General features: G+C 51.1%; 1 protein-coding gene across 1 annotated transcript; it reads left to right on the top strand.

The window, feature by feature from the left end:
- Window positions 1–1,135: 1,135 nt before the first annotated feature.
- On the top strand, window positions 1,136–15,275 carry TOR3A (torsin family 3 member A). Its single transcript, XM_035279964.3, has 6 exons — window positions 1,136–1,450; window positions 1,994–2,107; window positions 5,164–5,429; window positions 7,111–7,289; window positions 12,521–12,645; window positions 14,292–15,275. The coding sequence occupies exons 1-6, from the start codon at window positions 1,189–1,191 to the stop codon at window positions 14,540–14,542; spliced, it is 1,197 nt and encodes a 398-aa protein (XP_035135855.2). The 5' UTR covers window positions 1,136–1,188; the 3' UTR covers window positions 14,543–15,275.
- The last annotated feature ends 4,786 nt before the right edge of the window (window positions 15,276–20,061 follow it).

Raw genomic sequence — 20,061 nt, 5'->3', positions numbered from 1 at the left:
ACTGAGTGTGATTTAAGAGACTGGGGTGAACCGGTGAGTCAAGTTCCCTGCGACATTGGTGAGACACCTTACTGTCTGGAGGGCCCAACCTCAAAGCCACTAAACATATGACACTAGCCAAGTCCACTCATCTCTCTAGACAGTAGTTTTCTCCTAAGGCAAGATGGCTTTTTGGCCATTGGCTGCAGTAAGCCAGGTGATTTTATTTATTTATGTATTTTCTATTTACAGCCATCAGAAAGCCAGGTGATTTTAAGCAATGCATTAAGCTCTTCTGAAATCTAACAGCCTTGTTCCAAGCTCCTCGCTATGGAGAAGAGCGCTAGGTCTTTTGCCAGCGGTGTCGGAAGGGCTGCTCAGTCACCGCACTTCAAAGTTGCAAACCTAGCCAGGAAAAGTACTGCACACAGTACTTAGCCTTATTTATTTGTTTGTTTATTTATCTGGAGACAGAGTCTTGCTCTGTCGCCATGCTGGAGTGCAGTGCCGCGATCTCGGTAAATCTTATGATTTGCCCATGACTCGGGGGTTTCCAAAATCCAAACACCTCCAGACGAGCCCATCAATCAGCTTCCTCTTTCTTTTCGCGGACTCGGTTGCAGTTTCTTTTCCTTCTGCGGGGGAGCCAGGGCAACCTTGGCCAGACAGGCACCCAGCTGCGCCCTTCCCAGGGCCTCTTCTCCACTCAGCTGACTCCCCTGGCCCGCCTACCGCTCCTGGCTGAGACGGTTTCCCGGCTTCTCTAACAGGTTGGCGGGAAGTTGAGCTGCAGAGGCGAGGCAGAGCACAAGTGTCCTTATTCCGTAGGCCTCTGATGGGCCACCAGAGCCCTCCGAAAGCCCTGGCGGAGTGACCGACTGGCCACTTCAAAGCCTGATTTCACCTTCTTTGCAACCAGTCACGACCCAGAATAAACTGCTTCCCGGAAGCCTGTTAGTTGCCCTCGGCCTGAAGTGGGTCTCGGGGCCGCCTCTCGCGACCACAGCCAGGGTTTTCAGGTTCCTGCCCAGGTCACGTGTGCGGAGGCTGCCAGTGCGCGCTCTGCCCGGCCCTCCGGTCGCCACAGCAACACCAATCCCCTGCCAGTGCGCGCTCACGCCCGGCCCCCATCCCCAACCCCTCCACCGCCGGCCGTAAGTGAAGCCGACGAGCCCCGCGGCCGAAGAGGCTTGCAGCCCCGGGCCCGCCATGCTTCGTGGCCCGTGGCGCCCGCTCTGGCTCTTTGTCCTGCTGCTGCCGCTCCCGGGCGCGCTCGAGCCCCGCAGCGCTTCTAGGCTGTGGGAGGAGACCGACGAGCCGCGCTCGCCCTGGGCCTGGCCGGGCTTCCAGCGCCTGAAGGAGCAGCTGAGGGCGGCCGCCGCCCTGTCTAAGCGGTACTGGACGCTTTTCAGCCGCCAGGTGTGGCCCGACGACTGTGACGAGGACGAGGAGGCAGCCGCGGGGTCCCCGGGTAAGACCCCGTGCCCGCGGCCGCCATTCGCTGCGGAGCAGGGTGCTATCCGGGCGCGGCTGTGGTCGCCTCGCTCCTGCCCCGGGCGACGTCTCAGCCCACAGTCCCGCTCCGCGCGGCCCCGGGTACCGGCTGTGGGCGCCGCAGCCTCCGCGGAGTCAGGAGCCCAACACCGCCCGGCCCCACCCGCGGCGCCGGCACCCTCTGGGGCCCGGCTTCCCGCCCCCGCCGCCCCCATCCCCGTTCCTTCCAGACTGGCTTGCGCCGCCTGTGCCGCCTCCCAGCCCACCCTGGCGTCATTCGAAGGTGCTGCTCTTGACAGCTCTTGGGAACGTCCGCTGTGGACACGCCTGGTGACTGCCTTCTCCCCTGCTGCTTGTGGACGCAGGGCTTGAGGGCCGACAGTGGGCCGAGCCCGGGCTGGGCGTTGAGATCTCAGTTCTGGGTGTCGCTCTGCCCCTGACGAATCATGTGGCAAAGTTGCCGCATCACTGTCGCGCACCGGATGGTCTCCTCTCGGTCTCACGGCTCCTCCTTTTCCAGGCTGGCGCCTTCCCCTGTTGGGCCAGCGGTACCTGGATCTCCTGACCACGTGGTACTGCAGCTTCCGAGACTGCTGCCCCAGTGGGGATTGCAGAATCTCCAACAACTTTACAGGTTGGACCCCGCTTGGCTTTAAGGGGCTGGGAATCTGTGGGGAGGGAGGCTGTCCAGGGGAAATGGTTAGATGCAAGGGACCTTTTGTCATGCTGCCCAGCCTCCCCACAAGCAGGAACTGCCACAGTCCGACTGAAGTTTTTGGAGTACCAAATACTTAAGTCAAGATGGGACTCGGGGATTTGAGCCTCTAGCTTAATAGCCCAGACAAAACTGAGCTGTTTTGTGGATCTTGAGGATCCATGGGAATGCCATGAACAAGTGACACTCAGCTGAGCTGGGAGGAGGGAGCACCGCTAGATGTTGGGCAGGCCCCTCATTACCACCATGTGTCCCTTGTCTAAACAGGTTTTCCTCTGCTCGCTTACCACCCACCTCTGGTCATGTCGGTCTGAGCCCTGAGAGCCTCTCCAAGAAGAGAATAGCTAATATCTATTACACTTACCAGGCACTGTGCTAAGAGTTTTGCAGGGATTAACTCATAATCCAACATCTTCGATCTTAAGGAGAGTCAGGCCCAGAACACCTTGCTCTAAACGTCGACCTCTCACAGGGGACTGGAAGTATCCAGTGAGAGAACTGATCAGAAATTGTGGGTGGTAACTGAAAGTTCCCTTTCTGACCCTTAGCTGACAAATGTCTGGGTGATGCAGCACTCCTTTCCTGGTTTATCTGGGATCAGTAGGGAGGCCTTTGCAGCTTCACACCCTGAGAGAAAGAAGAGACTGTTTCTGATTATAACTAATTCATAGTCCCCATCACAGGGAAATATGCCTGTGCATTCTCCGGCTCCCAGCTGCCTGTGACTCATGACTTAACAAACTCCCTTCCTAGTATTTTCTAATTAGTTTGGGTGGCTTGATTTGCATATTGCAGTTGATTGGCATTTTCACCCACAGGGTGATCTCTGGCCCCAAGTTCTGAAGCCTGCTCTGATATTTGCAAAAGCTTCCTCTCTTTTCCTTAGGAGCAATTTCTTGCCTAGAGTTCTCCTGATCCCAGCTCCTTCAGTCTCCATAAATGGGGCCCACTCTAGATATTTAGGTCACTTAATTGGCCAAAATGCCAATAACACAGTGTGTTAAGGACACAGTCTGGCTCAGGACACAAGACTGGACTACTAGGTCAGGAAGTCTGACTCTGGATCGTTGCTGACTTGGATTAAGACCCTAAGTGGCAGCTGGGCGGTGGCTCATGCCTGTAATCCCAGCACTTTGGGAGGCTGAGGCGGGTGGATCACGAGGTCAAGAGATCGAGACCATCCTGGTCAACATGGTGAAACCCTCTCAACTAAAAATACAAAATATTAGCTGGGCATGGTGCCTGTAATCCCAGCTACTCAGGAGGCTGAGGCAGGAGAATTGCCTGAACCCAGGAGGCGGAGGTTGCGGTGAGCCGAGATCGCACCATTGCACTCCAGCCTGGGTAACAAGAGTGAAACTCTGTCTCCAAAAAAAAAAAAAAAAAAAAACAAACACCCTAAGTGGCAATTAGCGAGTTACTCAACATACCTGTTGTTCTACAAATTGTTGTGGCCAGGGAATTGGAGGCCTCCATTGGATTCCTAGTCTTGCCTCTTCCTTGCTGGTAAACTGAGGAGTCCTTCCCCAAGCATCAGTTTCCTCAGCTTTATTTATTTATTTAATTTATTTAGTTTGAGACCAAGTCTCTTTGTTGCCCAGGCTGGATGCCCAAGTCTCTTTGTTGCCCAGTGGCATGACCTTGGCTTACTGAAACCTCTGCCTCCCAGGCTTAAGCGATTCTCCTGCCTCAGCCTCCTGAGTAGCTGAGATTACAAGCACATGCCACCATGCCCTGCTCATTTTTGTATTTTTAGTAGAAGATGGGGTTTCATCATGTTGGCCACGCTGGTCTCAAACTCCTGACCTCAAGTGATCCACCACTCTCAGCCTCCCAAAGTGATGGGATTACAGGCATGAGCCACTGCACCCAGCCAGTTTCCTCAGCTTTAGTGGGAAGAATAATGCCTGTCTTGCAGAATTGTAAGACTAAATGTAAAACACTCAGTCCAGTTCTGAATTTAGAGGGGAAAAAAAGCAGCAAACGTTAATTTTCTTCTATGTTCCTACTACTTTTAAACCAATGTGTGATACCCTCAATGTTGTATCATAGACCTTGACCTCCGAAGGCTCCAGAATAACCACTCTGGGCTGACTTGAGGTGTTTGACCAATTGGTCCTGAACTTGGAATGGTCAGGAGGTCGCCCACAGCTGGCAGCACACCCTCCCTGTCTCCACCGCGGCTCCTGGTAGCCCAGTCTACAAATCCTGCAGCCTCCTGGCTGAGAGGAAGTTAGGCCTATCAGAGAACTTTGCGCCCCGGAGATACTCTCAAGTGTTGGCTGAATTGAATGAGAATGAGTATCAGGCTTCTCCATAAAACGGAGCCCTGAAACCACAGGATGGGAACAGCCTCAGGACATGGGGGACAGGGTTCCTCCCCATACGTCTGTGCCAACTGTTCTGGGTATCTGCAGGATCCTCAGGAAGGGTGATACCACCCTCACGCTGAGTCCCATCTTGATTTCTGAAACTTCAGAAAGTAGCCCTCGAGGCTGGGTGTGGTAGCTCATGCTTGTAATCCCAGCACTTTGGGAGGCAGAGGTGGTCAGATCACCTGAGGTCAAGAATTCGAGACCAGCCTAGGCAATATGGTGAAACCTCGTCTCTGCTAAAAATACAGAAATTAGCCAGGCATGGTGGTGGGCGCTTGTAGTCCCAGCTACTCAGGAGGCTGAGGCAGGAGAATCGCTTGAACCCGGCAGGTGGAGGTTTCGATGAGCCAAGATTGTGCCATTACACTCCAGCCTGGGTGACAGAGCGAGACTCCATCTCAAAAAAAAAGAAAAGAAAGTAGTCCTTGAATCCCTTCTACAGCAAGATCTGTCTCCTGGCTTCTTACTCTAAGGCCAAACAGGAGGAGTAACTGATCCCACCTGAGAGATTCAGAGTGGCTTGGTTTCTGGGCTGCTGGCTGTTGTGGGGGATGAGCCTGTGTGTGCCTCTCACTGTGACTGCCTCTTTCCTGCCCTTAGGCTTAGAGTGGGACCTGAATGTGCGGCTGCATGGCCAGCATTTGGTCCAGCAGCTGGTTCTAAGTACGGTGAGGGGCTACCTAGAGACGCCGCAGCCAGACAAGGCCCTTGCTCTGTCGTTCCATGGCTGGTCTGGCACAGGGAAGAACTTCGTGGCGAGGATGCTGGCAGAGAACCTGTATCGGGATGGGCTGAGGAGTGACTGTGTCAGGATGTTCATTGCCACGATCCACTTTCCTCACCCCAAGTATGTGGACCTATACAAGGTAAGGCCCACAAGGGCTGGGGCGAGGCCTCTGTGCTTGGGGGGGGGGAAGACCCTCATGCCAGCTCTTCCTTGCAAGGTAGTAGGCTCTGGAGAAGCCTGGTGAGGTGGGGACATGTGGCAGAACCTGTGACAGACAGAGCCACTCACCCTGTCCACTCCTCACAGAAGCTCTGAGCATCTGGAGGTGACTGGCATTCCAAACACCACTCCCTGCTCTGTCCTCTGAACAGCCACCCTCGAGAGGCTGGGCGCTGCATGTTGATTTTTGTTGGGGAAGTAGTGAAATGTCACAGGCAGTGTAGAACAGAGAGAGGCAGGGGCCAGGCGCTGTGGCTAACGCCTGTAATCCCAGTACTTTGGGAGTCCAAGGTGGGTGAATCATGAGATCAGGAGTTCAAGACCAGCCTGGCCAACATAGTGAAACACCATCTGTACTAAAAATACAAAAATTAGTCGGGGGTGGTGGCACTCGCCTGTAGTCCCAGCTACTCAGGAGGCTGAGGCAGGAGAATAGCTTGAAACTGGGAGGCAGAGGTTGTGGTGAGCCGAGATTGTGCCACTGCGCTCCAGCCTGGGCGATAGAGCAAGACTCCCAACTCAAAACAAAACAAAAAAAACAGAAAAGCAAAAACTTTCAGGCTCTCCGCATGGACACACCCGTGTCAGCTAAGGAGAGTTCGCATTTTATCTGCTACCTTTGGTGTGAACCTTTGTCCACGATCTTTATGTCATTGTGACTACGTTGGACAGAAAGTTTCATATCCTGTCTTTTTAAGACACAGGTCTGTCCTATCTTACAGATTTTCCATGTCTTCCCATATGGGCTTATTATATACCAGCGAGTGGATGGACAAATTTCCTTGGCTATTTTGCTATTTTGGGTTTCTTCTAATTCAGACATGTAGTATTGAAAACATACCGCCAGAGGACTGAACCCTGCTGAGCCTGACAGAGAGGGCTGCACCTGGCTTTGGGTTTCTGTTCTAATGTTTGGAATGTGCTCACCTGGGAAGATTCTGTCAGCATTAGAGGACAGAGACTTGCCCCCGTCTCCTGGCAATTTCCATATGGCTTTGGAGGGCAGGGGCAGGGTGAGCTGGGCCTCTCCAGGAAGAGCTATCTGGCTTAGACTGTGGCAAAACTGCTGTGACCCCAGCATCTCTGCTATGAAAACTGGCATGGCACACCCTTACACCGCAAGCCTTCCCCTACACGGGTGCACCCAGTAGACAGGGAGTATGGGCCCTGGGGTGGGAGCTGGCTCTAAATAATATATTCCTTGCCCGTTTTGATGAACATTGCAGAGAACCATCTTTTCACTTGAGGGTTTACTTTTCACTTGAAGGTTCTCAGCCTGGGGCAAGGAACCCGCCACAGCCCCTTGCAGGAGCCAAGTCCAAGGTTGGTTGGGCCGAGACAGCCCTTCAGCAGGCTTGCTCCCCTGAGAGCTCAGCCCAGCCAGGCTGCCAGTGGGCGCTCTGCACCTGGGCGTTCAGGACAGGCTGGCTCCACTGTGTTTAGCATTCAACTCTCAGTGTGCATGAGAATCACCTGGGAAGCTGATCAGATGCAAATATCCTAGGCCCGCCCCCATTGCACATGCCCAGGGGAACCATGCCCTCAAGGCTGGAGGTGGAAGGTGTGGCCAGTTACCCAGCTGCTCCCTATATCCCTTGCAGGAACAGCTAAAGGGCCAGATCCGGGAGATGCAGCAGCTCTGCTATCAGACCCTGTTCATCTTTGACGAGGCTGAGAAGCTGCACCCAGGGCTGCTGGAGGTGCTTGGGCCACCCTTAGAACGCCGGGCCCCTGAGGATGACAGGGCCGAGTCTCCATGGACTATCTTTCTGTTTCTCAGGTGAGTTCTGGGGAACAGTGGTCAAGGGGGCTGGGGGACGGGAAGATACTAGCTGGCAGTGGAGGCTTCCACACGTCCCCAGGTTCAGAACCTTTTCCTCAAGAAAAACCAGCACAAACTCCAGTACAGAAAGCAGCAGCCAGCTGTGGTGGCTCATGCCTGTAATTTCAGCCCTTTGGGAAGCCAAGGCAGGCAGGTCCCTTAAGTCCAGGAGTTTGAGACCAGCCTGGGCCACATGGTGAAACCCCGTCTCTACCAAAAATACAAAAATTAGCCGGGCATGGTGGTGTGAGCCTGTGGTCCCAGCTACTTGGGAGGCTAGGGCAGGAGGATTTCTTGAGCCTGGGAGGTGGAGGTTCCCGTGAGCTAAGATCGCGCCACTGCACTCCAGCCTGGGCAACAAGAGTGAAACTCCATCTCAAGAAAAGAAGTGAAACAGGTTTAAACTATTGCTGGGTTGGAGTTTCTGTGTGGTGATGGGAAGCCCTTCCTGGTCTGTAGGTAAAGCTATGGAGGCTTAGAATGCGGGGCGCCCAGGGTGATTTTTAAGAGGAGAGAGAAACCTCTTGTGTGATTTGAGCGGCCAGAACGAGGAGATGTGGACAGTCCGTTCTTCAAATTTGTTCTTATGGCCACATTTGGTACTGTTTATTTCCACCTGGGGAGGCAGCCAGGCTTAAATCTCCTGGTGCAACGAGTCAGATGGAGGCTGCACCATACAGACAAGCCCGAACAGAGGAGTCACTGGGTGTTCTATAGCTTCTGCACCTGAGCCCTGGGTGGGGGAATCCACAGGACCCTCTGACCCACCAGTGCGGAAGCCAGTCCTTCCCACGGCACAGGGCAAAGCATGGTGACCCCACCTTGGGCCTCCCTTTCCCTTCCGCAGGAATCTCTTGTGTGTGTCGACCTCCTCCCTTTCCCCGACAGGGGTCTACTGGCCTCAGGTGGTGCCAGCCAGGCAGATTCTCCCACTTCTCAGCTTGGAAAACCTCACCTGGGCCATGATTGCCTAATGTGACCTGGTGACCCTGCAGTCTCTACACAGACATTAGCCTTTGTAGTATTTTGGCCATCGACCCAATGGCAGCACCCTCCAGCCCTGGCCAGCCGCCTGTCCTTTCCCCCAGTGACCCTGCCTCGGTGGACTGTCTAAGGCCATGTGATTGTGGGCAGGTTGCAGGTGGGGCGGGCTTTCGGAAAAGCCGCCCTGCCAGACTCCTCCAGGCCACAGCAGGGTGGGGAGGTCCCCCAGGAGTCTCTGAGCTCCAGGGAAGAGGACACATAACTGTGACAAGGATGTGAAGGAAAAATGGAAAAGTTGTGCCCTTGGGTTCTAGTGGCTGTGGTGTGTGCTTGTGCCCAGCCTTGGAGAGCCAGGTCCCCGCTCCAGCCATGGAGCTGGGCTGACATAGTCCGTTCCAGGCTGTCCAGGGCGCAGACTCTCGCCCTCTGAGGCTCTCTCAGGTGGGCCGGCGATGTCTTGGGGAGACACTGTGTTGATATTGGAATCTCGGGATTTGATTTCTATAATGTGCTTCAATTAATCATCCCTTGTAGTAAGGATTCTTGGATGTGAAAGAAAAGCACAGCTGATTCAAACTGCTAGAGTGACCAAGTCACACTACGTGAAGAGCAGCAGTTTTATTCTGAGATAAATCTGAAACCTGCTGTTTGAAGTGAGTTGCCAGAGGCTTTGCTGGCCTCCCCTTTGTGGCAGAAGAGAGGAGGTGGCAGCTGAAGCAGGGAGTTGAGTGTGTGTGGTGCTGCCTTTGTCCGGGCTAGGGAATCGGGTCCGATGGCTGGGCAACAGGAAAGTAACATTAACTACTTCGCCTGTGTCTGCCAAATACAGAAGGCTGCAGGAATGGGGTCACATGGCAGGACAGGAACGTCGAACTCTGCGATGGGAGCTGTGAAGTGACAAGGGTAATTAAAGCCTTGTTTCCTTTGTGGTGGTGTCAGGAAAAGGATAGAAAGGACTTTGAAAAATTACAGAACTACACAGATAGAACTTACTAATGGAAGCATGGCTCCCAGTGTGTCTGTTGGCTGCCTGTTGATTCATTAGAGGACAGCTTAGATTGGTCCAGTCCTTGTTTTGTAAATGACGACACTAAGGCTCAAAGAGATGTGTCTGTGGCTGTTCTTTAGGAAGCACATAGCAGTTAGCATGGGGTTTGTTACAGCAACAACCAGTTCTGTCTGGTGAGGCCTTAAGTCCCCAGACTTAAGGGGTCTTAGGGATAAGGGCTGGTGAGATTAAATGTTGGCCAGGGTAGAGGGCTGGTTGAGACAGGTGCCCTCTGGCCCGTCCATATTTCCTAGTGACCCAGGCTAGCAGTGACCTGTAGAAGGGAATTGAGGTGTTCCAGGAAGACAGTGGCTGTCTACAGATAAAATGCTGGTGCCAGAGTGGCGGTCCTGAAAATGACGGGAGGGATGGTGTGTACAGAGGGGCCTCAAGCTATGGGTCAGGGGGTGAGATTAAAACCTGTAAAATGGTGGAATAAAAGGGACTTTGGCTGTGGGATAAACCAGGAGAGATTGGGAAGGGTGAAGATGGTACAGACACAGGTGCGGAGATGAACTTTTATTTACTAAAGGCTGAGTGCCTGATGTGTGCAAAGCACTGGGTTACAGAAATAAAGAGGCCAGTTTCCTGCTCTCAAGCAGCTGACGGGGGAATGGAGAAGGCCCTGGAGTCTGTGCCCCTGGGGCTGGGTGAGGGAGTACCATGGTGTGGGCTTCACAGCACCCTGGATCCTCCTCTCCAGCCCCTGCCTCCTGTGGGGAATGCAGGATGGGGTAACGCCATGGCAGCGGCAGAGTCGAAGTGGAAGAGTCTTGTGAGCAGCTTCCCTATAGGCAGGTGCTGGAGGAAGCCTGGCTGAGTGGCTGATCTTGAGCACCTCTGTTCTGCCGGGCTGCTCCAGTGGAGAGCTGTCTTCCTGTAAATTCTGGTTGTGAAAGGCACATTGGCACCTACCCCTCTGAGGAGGCACCTGGCTAGACAATCTGACAGTCCGAGCTTACCTGCGTGGCAGGGAAGGATGCCTGCCTAGCCTCAACCTCTACCCAATGGTTGAGACAGGGAGAGAACCACACAGCTCCCCTCATTTCCCAGGAGTCCCCATGGAGCATGGTGTACAGAGTGCAGTCATAGGCTAAATGAGCAAAAACATTAATACACCGGTGGGTGTCATGGGGCTTTCAGAGCTGGGTGTGGAAGGAAAGAGATGGAGATACTGGATCTCCACTTCTAACCTGCGTTCCCTGTCCTTGACCCTCCCTCATTCTGCTGGACCCGAGGAAAATGCAAGGGAGGCTGGGCACAAGGGCTCATGTCTATCATCCCAACACTTTGGGAGGCTTGAGGTAAGAGGATCACTTGAGCATAAGAGTTGGAGACCAGCCCAGGGAACACAGTGAGACCTTGTCTCTACACAAAAATTAAAATAGGGCTGGGCACGCCTTTCATCCCAGCACTTAGGGAGGCTGAGGCGGGTGGGTCACCTGAGGTCAGGAGTAAGAGACCAGCCTGGCCAACATGGTGAAACCTTGTCTCTACTAAAAATACAAAATTAGCCTGGCATGGTGGTGTGTGCCTATAGTCCCAGCTACTTGGGAAGCTGAGGCAGGAGAATCTCTTGAATCTGGGAGGCAGAGGCTGCAGTGAGCAGACATCAGGCCATTGCACTCCATCCTGGGCAACAAGAGTGAAACTGTGTCTCAAAAGTAAAAGCTGGGTATGGTGGGATGTACCTGGGAGGATCAGCTGAGCCTGAGGAGGTTGAGGCTGCAGTGAGCTGAAATCATACCACTGTACTCCAGTCTGGGTGACAGAGTGAGACTGTCTTCAAAAAGAGAGCACGTGAGTGCATTGATGCGGAGATGGGCAAGACTTTGGTTTGTTTAAGGAGCTGGTGGAGCTGGCTGAGGCTGCAGCCCAGGGAGGGGAGGTGGGGGAAGAGGATGCCTGGGCTGGGGCAGGGAGTGGAGGATGAGGAGGTGCTCCCAGGTTCAAGCCTCCACTACATCCATCCCAGCTTCCTGCTGGCAGACCTACGGTTGCATCCTCTCTCCTTATCCTCTTTCTCCCACCCAAATCTGTCTGTGCTTCAGACCCATCATTCCAGTTATTCAGTGATATCACAACCTGAGAGAGAGCACAGGCAAGCAAAAACCATTCCAACGGTGTAAAGCCAGGCTTTCATCTCCACCTCTGTTAAAGGGGGACAGCAAGCAGCCTGAGGCTACTGTGTTCTTTGATGACCTCCTTTCACTTCTCATGTCCATCAATTACAGTGTTTCTCAATTGTGCCTCTATAACTAATTCTTTTTTTTTTTTTTTTTTGAGACGGAGTTTCGCTCTTGTTACCCAGGCTGGAGTGAAATGGCACGATCTCAGCTCACCACAACCTCCGCCTTCTGGGTTCAAGCAATTCTCCTGCCTCAGCCTCCCGAGTAGCTGGGACTACAGGCGCGCACCATCATGCCCAGCTAATTTTTTGTATTTTTAGTAGAGACGGGGTTTCACCTTGTTGACCAGGATGGTCTTGATCCACCCGCCTCGGTCTCCCAAAGTGCTGGGATTATAGGTGTGAGCCACCGCGCCCGGCCTATAACTAATTCTTACCCTCTTTTCCCTCCCTTCTCCACAGCCCTAAGCTCAAATCCATGTATATGGCAGACAAAGGCCTCCTCACCCTAGCCTTGGCTAGCCTTTTATGCCTCTGCTACTCTGGTTCCTCTAAGCAACTTAAAGCCCCTGAACCCCACAAGCTCTCTGGTGCATCCATGCCTGACCCATCCCTTCCCTGCCAAGTGTCTGATGATCACTACTTGGTCTTTCTTTGCTCAGAATCCTCATCTTCCCTCTGAAGCCTTCTCCTTAGAACTGGATCACTCCTCCATTAGCACTTGCCACACTGTCCTGGAACTGAATACATGGATGCCCCTCAGACCACACAGAAGTAAGGGGAAGAACCACTTACCATCTTTATGCTCCCTGCACCTAGCAGTCTCGTTGTGTCTCAAAAGAGAACGAGAGAGAATGGGTGGCCAAGCTGGACAATGTCTTTTCTGTGCAGACCTTTGAGTTGTGACAAGGTCTCCTGGGAGAGAGAGAAGGCTCATGCCGCTCAGCCTCCATTCTTCCAGGCACCCATGCGTTGGCTTCGGTGGTTATATAATAAAGAAATGGGTTAACAAGCTCTTGTCTCCTTCAGTAACCTCAGGGGCGATAGAATCAATGAGGTGGTCCTAAAGTTGCTCAAGGATGGATGGTCCCGGGAAGAAATTACGATGGAACACTTGGAGCCCCACCTCCAGGCAGAGATTGTGGAAACCATAGGTAAGTAACTGACTCCCAGTCACACACAAAAAAATATGCCTCTGGTGAGAGCCACAGCTGGGGTTAGTTAACGTGTTTGTTGGAATGTGTGTTTATGAGGTAGATAGGGTACTTGGCACCACAGAGGGCAGACCATAGTCATCTCATATCAGCAGCCTTGCATAGGCACAGGAAAAGTGCTAAGAAAGCCTGAGCTCCTTTTCTGGAAATGCTTGGAAAGAGTAGTTTGCAGTAGCCCCAAGAGTCTCACTGGGAGACTACCTAAAGGAGACACAGCTGTGGAGTTTTGACACACACTGCAGACAGCACTCCTGGAGTTGAGAGACGAGATCCAACCTTGCCCAGCCCTTCAGTTTGGAGACACCTTAAAACTCCAACTGGGGCCAGGTGTGGTGGCTCACACCTGTAGTCCCAGCACTTTGGGAGGCTGAGGCAGACAGATCACTTGAGTCTAGGAGTTCGAGACCAGCCTGGCCAACATGGTGAAACCTGTCTCTACCAAAAATATAAAAGTTGGCCGGGTGCCACTGTCTTACGCCTGTAATGCTAGCACCTTGGGAGGCCAAGGTGGGTGGATCACGAGGTCAGGAGATCAAGACCATCCTGGCTGACATGGTGAAACCCTGTTGCTACTAAAAATTAGCTGGGTGTGATGGCAGGTGCCTGTAATCTGGGAGGCTGAGGCACAAGAATTGCTTGAACCCAAAAGACAGAGGTTTCAGTGCCACTGAAAAGATCGCGCCACTGCCCTCGAGCCTGGCAACAAAGTGAGACTCAGTCTTAAAAAAAAAAAAGGGGGGGGCCGGGCGCGGTGGCTCAAGCCTGTAATCCCAGCACTTTGGGAGGCCGAGGTGGGTGGATCACGAGGTCAACAGATCGAGACCATCCTGGTCAACATGGTGAAACCCCGTCTCTACTAAAAATACAAAAAATTAGCTGGGCACAGTGGTGCGTGCCTGTAATCCCAGCTACTCAGGAGGCTGAGGCAAGAGAATTGCCTGAACCCAGGAGACGGAGGTTGCGGTGAGCCAAGATCACCCATTGCACTCTAGCCTGGGTAACAAGAGCGAAACTCCGTCTCAAAAAAAAAAAAAGGGCTGGGCACGGTGGCTCACGCCTGTAATCCCAGCACTTTGGGAGGCCGAGGCGGATGGATCAAAAGCTCAAGAGATCAAGACCATCCTGGTCAACATGGTGAAACCCCGTCTGTACTAAAAATACAAAAAATCAGCTGGGCATGGTGGCGTGTGCCTGTAATCCTGGCTACTCGGGAGGCTGAGGCAGGAGAATTGCCTGAACCCAGGAGGCGGAGGTTGCGGTGAGCAGAGATCGTGCCATGGCACTCCAGCCTGGGTAACAAGAGCGAAACTCCGTCTCAAAATAAATAAACAAATAAATACAAAAATTAGCTGGGTGTGGTGGTGTACATCTGTGGTCCCAGTACTCAGAGGCTAGGATGGGAGGATCTTCTGAAACCAGGAGGTGGAGGGTGCAAAAAGCCAAGATAGCACCACTGCACTCCAGCCTGGGTGACAGAGCAAGACCCTGTTTAAAAGAAACAAACAGCAACGCCCATCCCCTCACCCCCAAATTCAGCTAGGTTCAGCCCCAGGTCAGATTCCATGTACCTCTGATCTTGATTTCAGACAATGGCTTTGGCCACAGCCGTCTTGTGAGGGAAAACCTGATTGACTACTTTGTCCCCTTCCTGCCACTGGAGTACCGTCACGTCAGGCTGTGTGCGCGGGATGCCTTCCTGAGCCAGGAGCTCCTGTATACAGAAGAGACGCTGGATGAAATCGCCCAGATGATGGTGTATGTCCCCAAGGAGGAACAGCTCTTTTCTTCCCAGGGCTGCAAGTCCATTTCCCAGAGGATTAACTACTTTCTGTCATGAAGGCTAGACAGAGACTTCCTGGAGCTGCCTTTCTTCCACTAACAGCACCCTGGGACCTGTAGGAGCACCCTGTTTGGGACGGTGAGGTGTTTGAGGGGGTGTGGACTGGTATCCAGCAGTCATTAACACACAACTGGTGTGCAAAAGGCAGGCCTTACATAAGCAGAGCCAATCCTTTTTTTTTTTTTTTTCCTGAGGTCCCACTGAGATAGGAACTTGGATCGCTGGATTCAAAAAAAACAGCCAATTCTTGAGATCACTTAGTGCCTTAAAGACACATTCCAAATGGAATGTGGTTGAAGCAAGTAGGCCAGGTGGTTGCAGGAAGCCCCATGCGGGAGCTCAACAAATGCCAAGGGCTTATGACACTGCAGATGGTCTCCTTAGCAACTTAGCTCTTCTGCAAGGAAGAGCTTCGGTGTTGGGCCTCAGAGGCCATAGGGTCCCTGGGTTGCAGAGCAGGAGAGAATGAAGTTCTGTGACCCGGGGGTGGAGAGTACACTCTAGGTTTGTGGGCTGGGGGGGGGGCCTTCAAATTGGTGCTCCCAGAGGAAAGCCGAGCTGCTTCTGTTATGAGCAGATCAGCAAAGAGCAAGATACTTTAAAAATCAGGTCAGTGTAAGCCAAGACTTATTATGCTCCACAGATTTGGAAGGGAGGAAAAACTTTTTAAAAACAATTAAGGGTCTGGACGTGTTATATGTAAAGATTAAAATTTTCTATTTTTCTAAAATCCTTAGCCTACTTTCTTACTGTTTCTAAGATCTAACAGAATTTCAAATGCTGGGTAATCCTAATGAGGCCTGGCAGAGACAGGGCAGATACTGGCACAGAGCTGGCAGGGTATGTGACTAGTCTGCCTGTCTACATCAGTTTGCTTTGGGACCACATTGGTGGAGCCAAGTTATGCCAACGTCCTACTGAAGAGGCTTTGAGAGCATATTGCTCTTACATATGAAAATGTTCACTCCTGTACTCCCAGCTGTAAAAAACAAAAGCAGTCATTTCTGAGAATCCCAGCACTTTGGGAGGCAGAGGAGGAGGGTGGATCACCTGAGGTCAGGAGTTCAAGACCAGCCTGACCAACATGGTGAAACCCTGTCTCTACTAAAAATAGAAAAATTAGCCAGGCATGGTGGCAGGCACCTGTAATCCCAGCTATCCAGGAGGCTGAGGCAGGAGAATCGCTTGAACTTGGGAGGCGAAGGTTGTAGTGAGCCAAGATTACATCATGCCACTGCACTCCAGCCTGGGCAACAGAGCGAGACTCCATCTCCCAAAAAAAAAAAAGCCACCATGTAGACATGTAGCATTGTGCCTACACACGGTGTTGATTATGTGCTTTCCCCCTTTTCTTGGTTGTTCTCCCGTGCTTCTGGAATAACAGGTCTTTTTTTCCTTTTTTATATTATATACACATACACAAAGACATACATAAATATAAAGAGAATCAAAGTCTCACTATATTGCCCAGGCTAGTCTGGAACTCCTGGGCTCAAGCTGTCCTCCTGCCTCAGCCTTCCAAAGTGCTGGGATTATAGGCGTGAGCCACCATACCCAGCCTTTTCTGTCTTTCTACTTATCACCTCATGTCCTTTCTTACTTAAAGCCTTCCTCGGAAATCAGCTGAAATCAGAAGTTCAAGACCAGCCTGGCTGACATGGTGAAACCCCATCTCTACTAAAAATGTAAAGATTAGCCAGGTATTGTGGCACGCACCTGTAGTTGCAGCTACTGGGGAGGCTGAGGCAGGAGAATCAATCACTTGTACCCGGGAGGCGGTCATTGAAGTGAGCCGAGATCATGCCATTGCACTCCAGTCTGGGTGAGGAGCGAAATTCCATCTCAAAGTAAAATTAAAAAAAGACCTCCTCAACCCTCTTTTAGTTCTTACAAATGGAAACACTTGTCTCTCCCTCATTCAGCACTTCATTTGCTCATTTACTCAACTGCCTCAAGGTTAGAAAGTACCTAGCCTGAGCCACATTAGGTACTCAAATATTCAAATCAATAAAAAAGGTCTAGTTGCATACCCCTCATGGGATACAAGTGAATTCAGGCTAACTGCACAGTCAGGTGGGGCCAGTGTTGGCTGCTGGCTCACTAGCTTTCTGTCGAGCATCCCAGAAGATGCAGGCCACCCGATCCTCCTGCACACCAGGCTCTAAACACACTCTGAATACACCTGTTAAAGCTAGGTCTTAGAGACAAAGCAGCGGGCATTCGTTCTAGCACTGGCCAGCTGTGTTTGGTGTCATAGGATGTGAACCTCTCACCTTGGGAACCAAGACAAGCAGCAGAATGTGATGGTTCCAAACACATGAGCTGGAGCCATGGTTTCATCACTTAATGGAGACCATGGGGGAGCAGTTTAACCCTAGCGTCCAGTCCAGCATAACTGAACCTACCTCACAGGGTGGCAGGATGACACGACTTCCTCTTTATAAAGTGCCCATGAAAACACTTTCGCAAACATCATAAACAGAAAATTATGACAGTGACATACCAGAGCCAACTGACCCCATCATGCTTCTAACCTCTAAACTGTCCTTGTTCAGTCCTGGGCATAGGGCAAACTAGCTTTGGGAAGGATTTTCATGTACATAGTTTGTTTAAACAGCCCTTCCCAAAAGGCTAAACCCTTGTAAAACAAATGAAAGGCCACCAGCTACCAAGTCAGGAGAGGATCTAGAATTCTTACCAGCCATTATTCTGGAGGTCAAGATTTACAACTTCCCCAGTTACTCTTGTGGACCTGAGACCTGCCTTTTGAGATTGTCTTTTCTTTTCAAATTTTTCCATTTTAAAAACCAGATGGCCCCACCTGGACCTGCCAATCAGTTCTGTGCCCCCCACACAGGGACTGACTCGGCAGCAAAGAACAGCTTTGAATCCCCACGATTTAACCCACCAAATTATCCTTAAAAACTCTGATCCCCTAGAGACTGATTTGAGTAACAGTAAAACTCCGGTTGCCGCCTGCACAGCCAGCTCTGCATGAATTGTCTTGATAAATGGGCTCTGTCTAGGTGGTAGGCGAACCTATTGGGTGGTTACACTCAGGACACAGAGCTTTAAGATCTGTAAAAACAAAGCTTTTCCTCTACTCCAAATGTGAGGACTTTCCACATCAAGCAGTTCAGTTATCTGTTGACACTAACTGGGGGGTCTTACATTTCAATTCTGACATTGCTTGGAGTTAGTTGCAGACCCTACAGGTTAAGGGCTCAGTCCACAAGACTCCCCCACTTCAGATACCAATTGCAAGTAGTGGGTCTCCAGGTGCCCCACACTTCTGACGTGGCTACAGATTGGCCTACAACCCCTTCCTTAAGTTTGGTAACCTGCACAGAACTCAGGGAAACAATTCATGACCAGCCTATCATAAAGGAAACAACTTAGGATAGGGTCAGGATGGGGGTGGCACAGAGATCCCATCCCTCAAGGGAGTGCCACCCTCCCAGCATCTCCGTTTGTTCACAACCCAGAAGCTTTCTGAAACTCATCATTAAGGGTTTTTACAGCGGCTTCATTACAGATCCGGGATTGATTAAATAATTGGCTGTTGTCAATCTCCAGCCTCTCCTTTTCCCAGAGGTCGGGGGTGGAGCTGAAGTTCCAACCCTCTAATCACATGGTTGCCTCTGGCAACCACCCCTCATTCTCCAAAAGTCACTTCATTAGCACAAACTTGGGTAAGGCTGACAGAACAGTGAGTAACAAAAGACGTTCCTCTCAGCCCTATCCCTCAGGAAATTCTAAGGGTTTCAGAAGCTCTGTCAGGAACAGGGAAGACCAAACACATATTTCTTACTATCTCACAATATCACAAGGTGATTAATAAAATATAAACTTAATAAAACTGCTGCTTAATTTCATGCTCAAAGTCACAAATGTAGTCAGTGGAGGGGGTGGAGATTCCACCCCAGGCAGTCTGACTCCAGCTGCTATGGGTTAGTGACTTCCACAGCAAATGCAGAAAAATGTTACAAGTCCAGATGCTCTTCAACTTATGACAGGGTTATGTACCAACAAACTCATCATAAGTTGAAAATATAAGTCAAAAATGCATTTAATACACATAACCTACAAACATCATAACTTAACCTAGGCTGCCTTAAACATGCTCAGAACGCTTTCCATTAGCCCACACATGAGGAAATCATCTAACACAAAGCCTATAGTATAATAAAGTGTTGACTATTTTTTTTTTTCCTCAGTCTTGCTCTGTCACACAGGCTGGAGTTCAGTGGCGTGATCTCAGCTCACTGCAACTTCCATCTCCCCCAAGCGATTCTTCTACCTCAGCCTCCTGAGTAGCTGGGATTTTCAGGCACACACCACCACACCTAGCTGATTTTTGTATTTTTCGTAGAGATGAGTTTTCACGATCTTGGCTAGTTTGGTCTCGAACTCCTAACCTTGTGATCCACCCACCTCAGCCTCCCAAACTGCTGGGATTACAGGCATGAGCCATGGCACCCAGCCTATCTTAGGTAATTTATTGAATACTGTAATGAAAGTGAGAAACAATGTATACACTTAAAGTCTGAATGTGTATCACTTTCCTACCATCATAAAGTCAAAAAATTTTAAGTTGGCTGGGTGCGATGGCTCATGCCTGTAATCCCAGCACTTTGGGAGGCCAAGTGTGTGAATCACTTGAGGTCAGGAGTTTGAGATCAGCCTGGCCAACGTGATGAACCCCATCTCTACTAAAAATACAAAAAATTAGCTGGGCATCATGGCAGTTACCTGTAGTCCCAGCTACTTGGGACGCTGAGGCAATCAGTTCAAGGACAATCGCTTGAACCCAGGAGGCAGAGGTAGCAGTGAGCTGAGATCGCGCCACTGCACTTTAGCCTGGGTGACAGAGCGAGACTCTGTTTCAAAAAGAAAAACAAAACAAAATTAAGTCAAATCAAAATGAGACATTCCTCCTGGAAGATTCTAAAAAGAAGACTTTCTAGACAAAACCAAAAATGAGTGGGAGAAAAGGACAGAAGGTGGAATGTGAGGACATGTGTAAACTGCTGTAACAGCCATTTTAATTGGGCCTCAATGTATGCACAACTTGCATGCTACCCAGACCTAGTTAACGTTACTTCTAAAAGCAGTAACTCCCAGCACTTTGGGAGGCCGAGGCGGGTGGATCACGAGGTCTAGAGATCGAGACCATCCTGGTCAACATGGTGAAACCCCGTCTCTACCCAGCTACTCAGGAGAATTGCCTGAACCCAGGAGGTGGAGGTTGCGGTGAGCCGAGATTGCGCCATTGCACTCCAGCCTGGGTAACAAGAGTGAAACTCCGTCTCAAAAAATAAAAGCAGTAACTCATTCACAAAACCTTGAAGATCACAAGAATAGAATGTTACCCTGTGAGGTTCCACACTTACTCTATAAATGCTACAGTGACTCAAAACACTTTTGAAACTTACTTGCAGTCGTCCTCAGAATGGATTTTGAGAGAATTAGATTGCACTTGACAGTCACTTCCTGTTGAAGACACAGATACAAAC

The sequence above is a fragment of the Callithrix jacchus genome, chromosome 18, assembly GCF_049354715.1.
Source record: "Callithrix jacchus isolate 240 chromosome 18, calJac240_pri, whole genome shotgun sequence".
In the NCBI taxonomy this organism is placed as follows: Eukaryota; Metazoa; Chordata; class Mammalia; order Primates; family Cebidae; genus Callithrix; species Callithrix jacchus.
The sequence above is the reverse complement of the archived record's forward strand: the minus strand, read 5'-3'. Positions and strand labels throughout refer to the sequence as shown.

Coding starts and splice junctions, on each gene's coding strand:
- TOR3A (XM_035279964.3), top strand. CDS start 1,189: ATGCTTCGTGGCCCGTGGCGCCCGCTCTGGCTCTTTGTCCTGCTGCTG. Junction 1,451..1,993: donor GGCAGCCGCGGGGTCCCCGG/GTAAGACCCCGT, acceptor CTCCTTTTCCAG/GCTGGCGCCTTCCCCTGTTG. Junction 12,646..14,291: donor AGAGATTGTGGAAACCATAG/GTAAGTAACTGA, acceptor TCTTGATTTCAG/ACAATGGCTTTGGCCACAGC.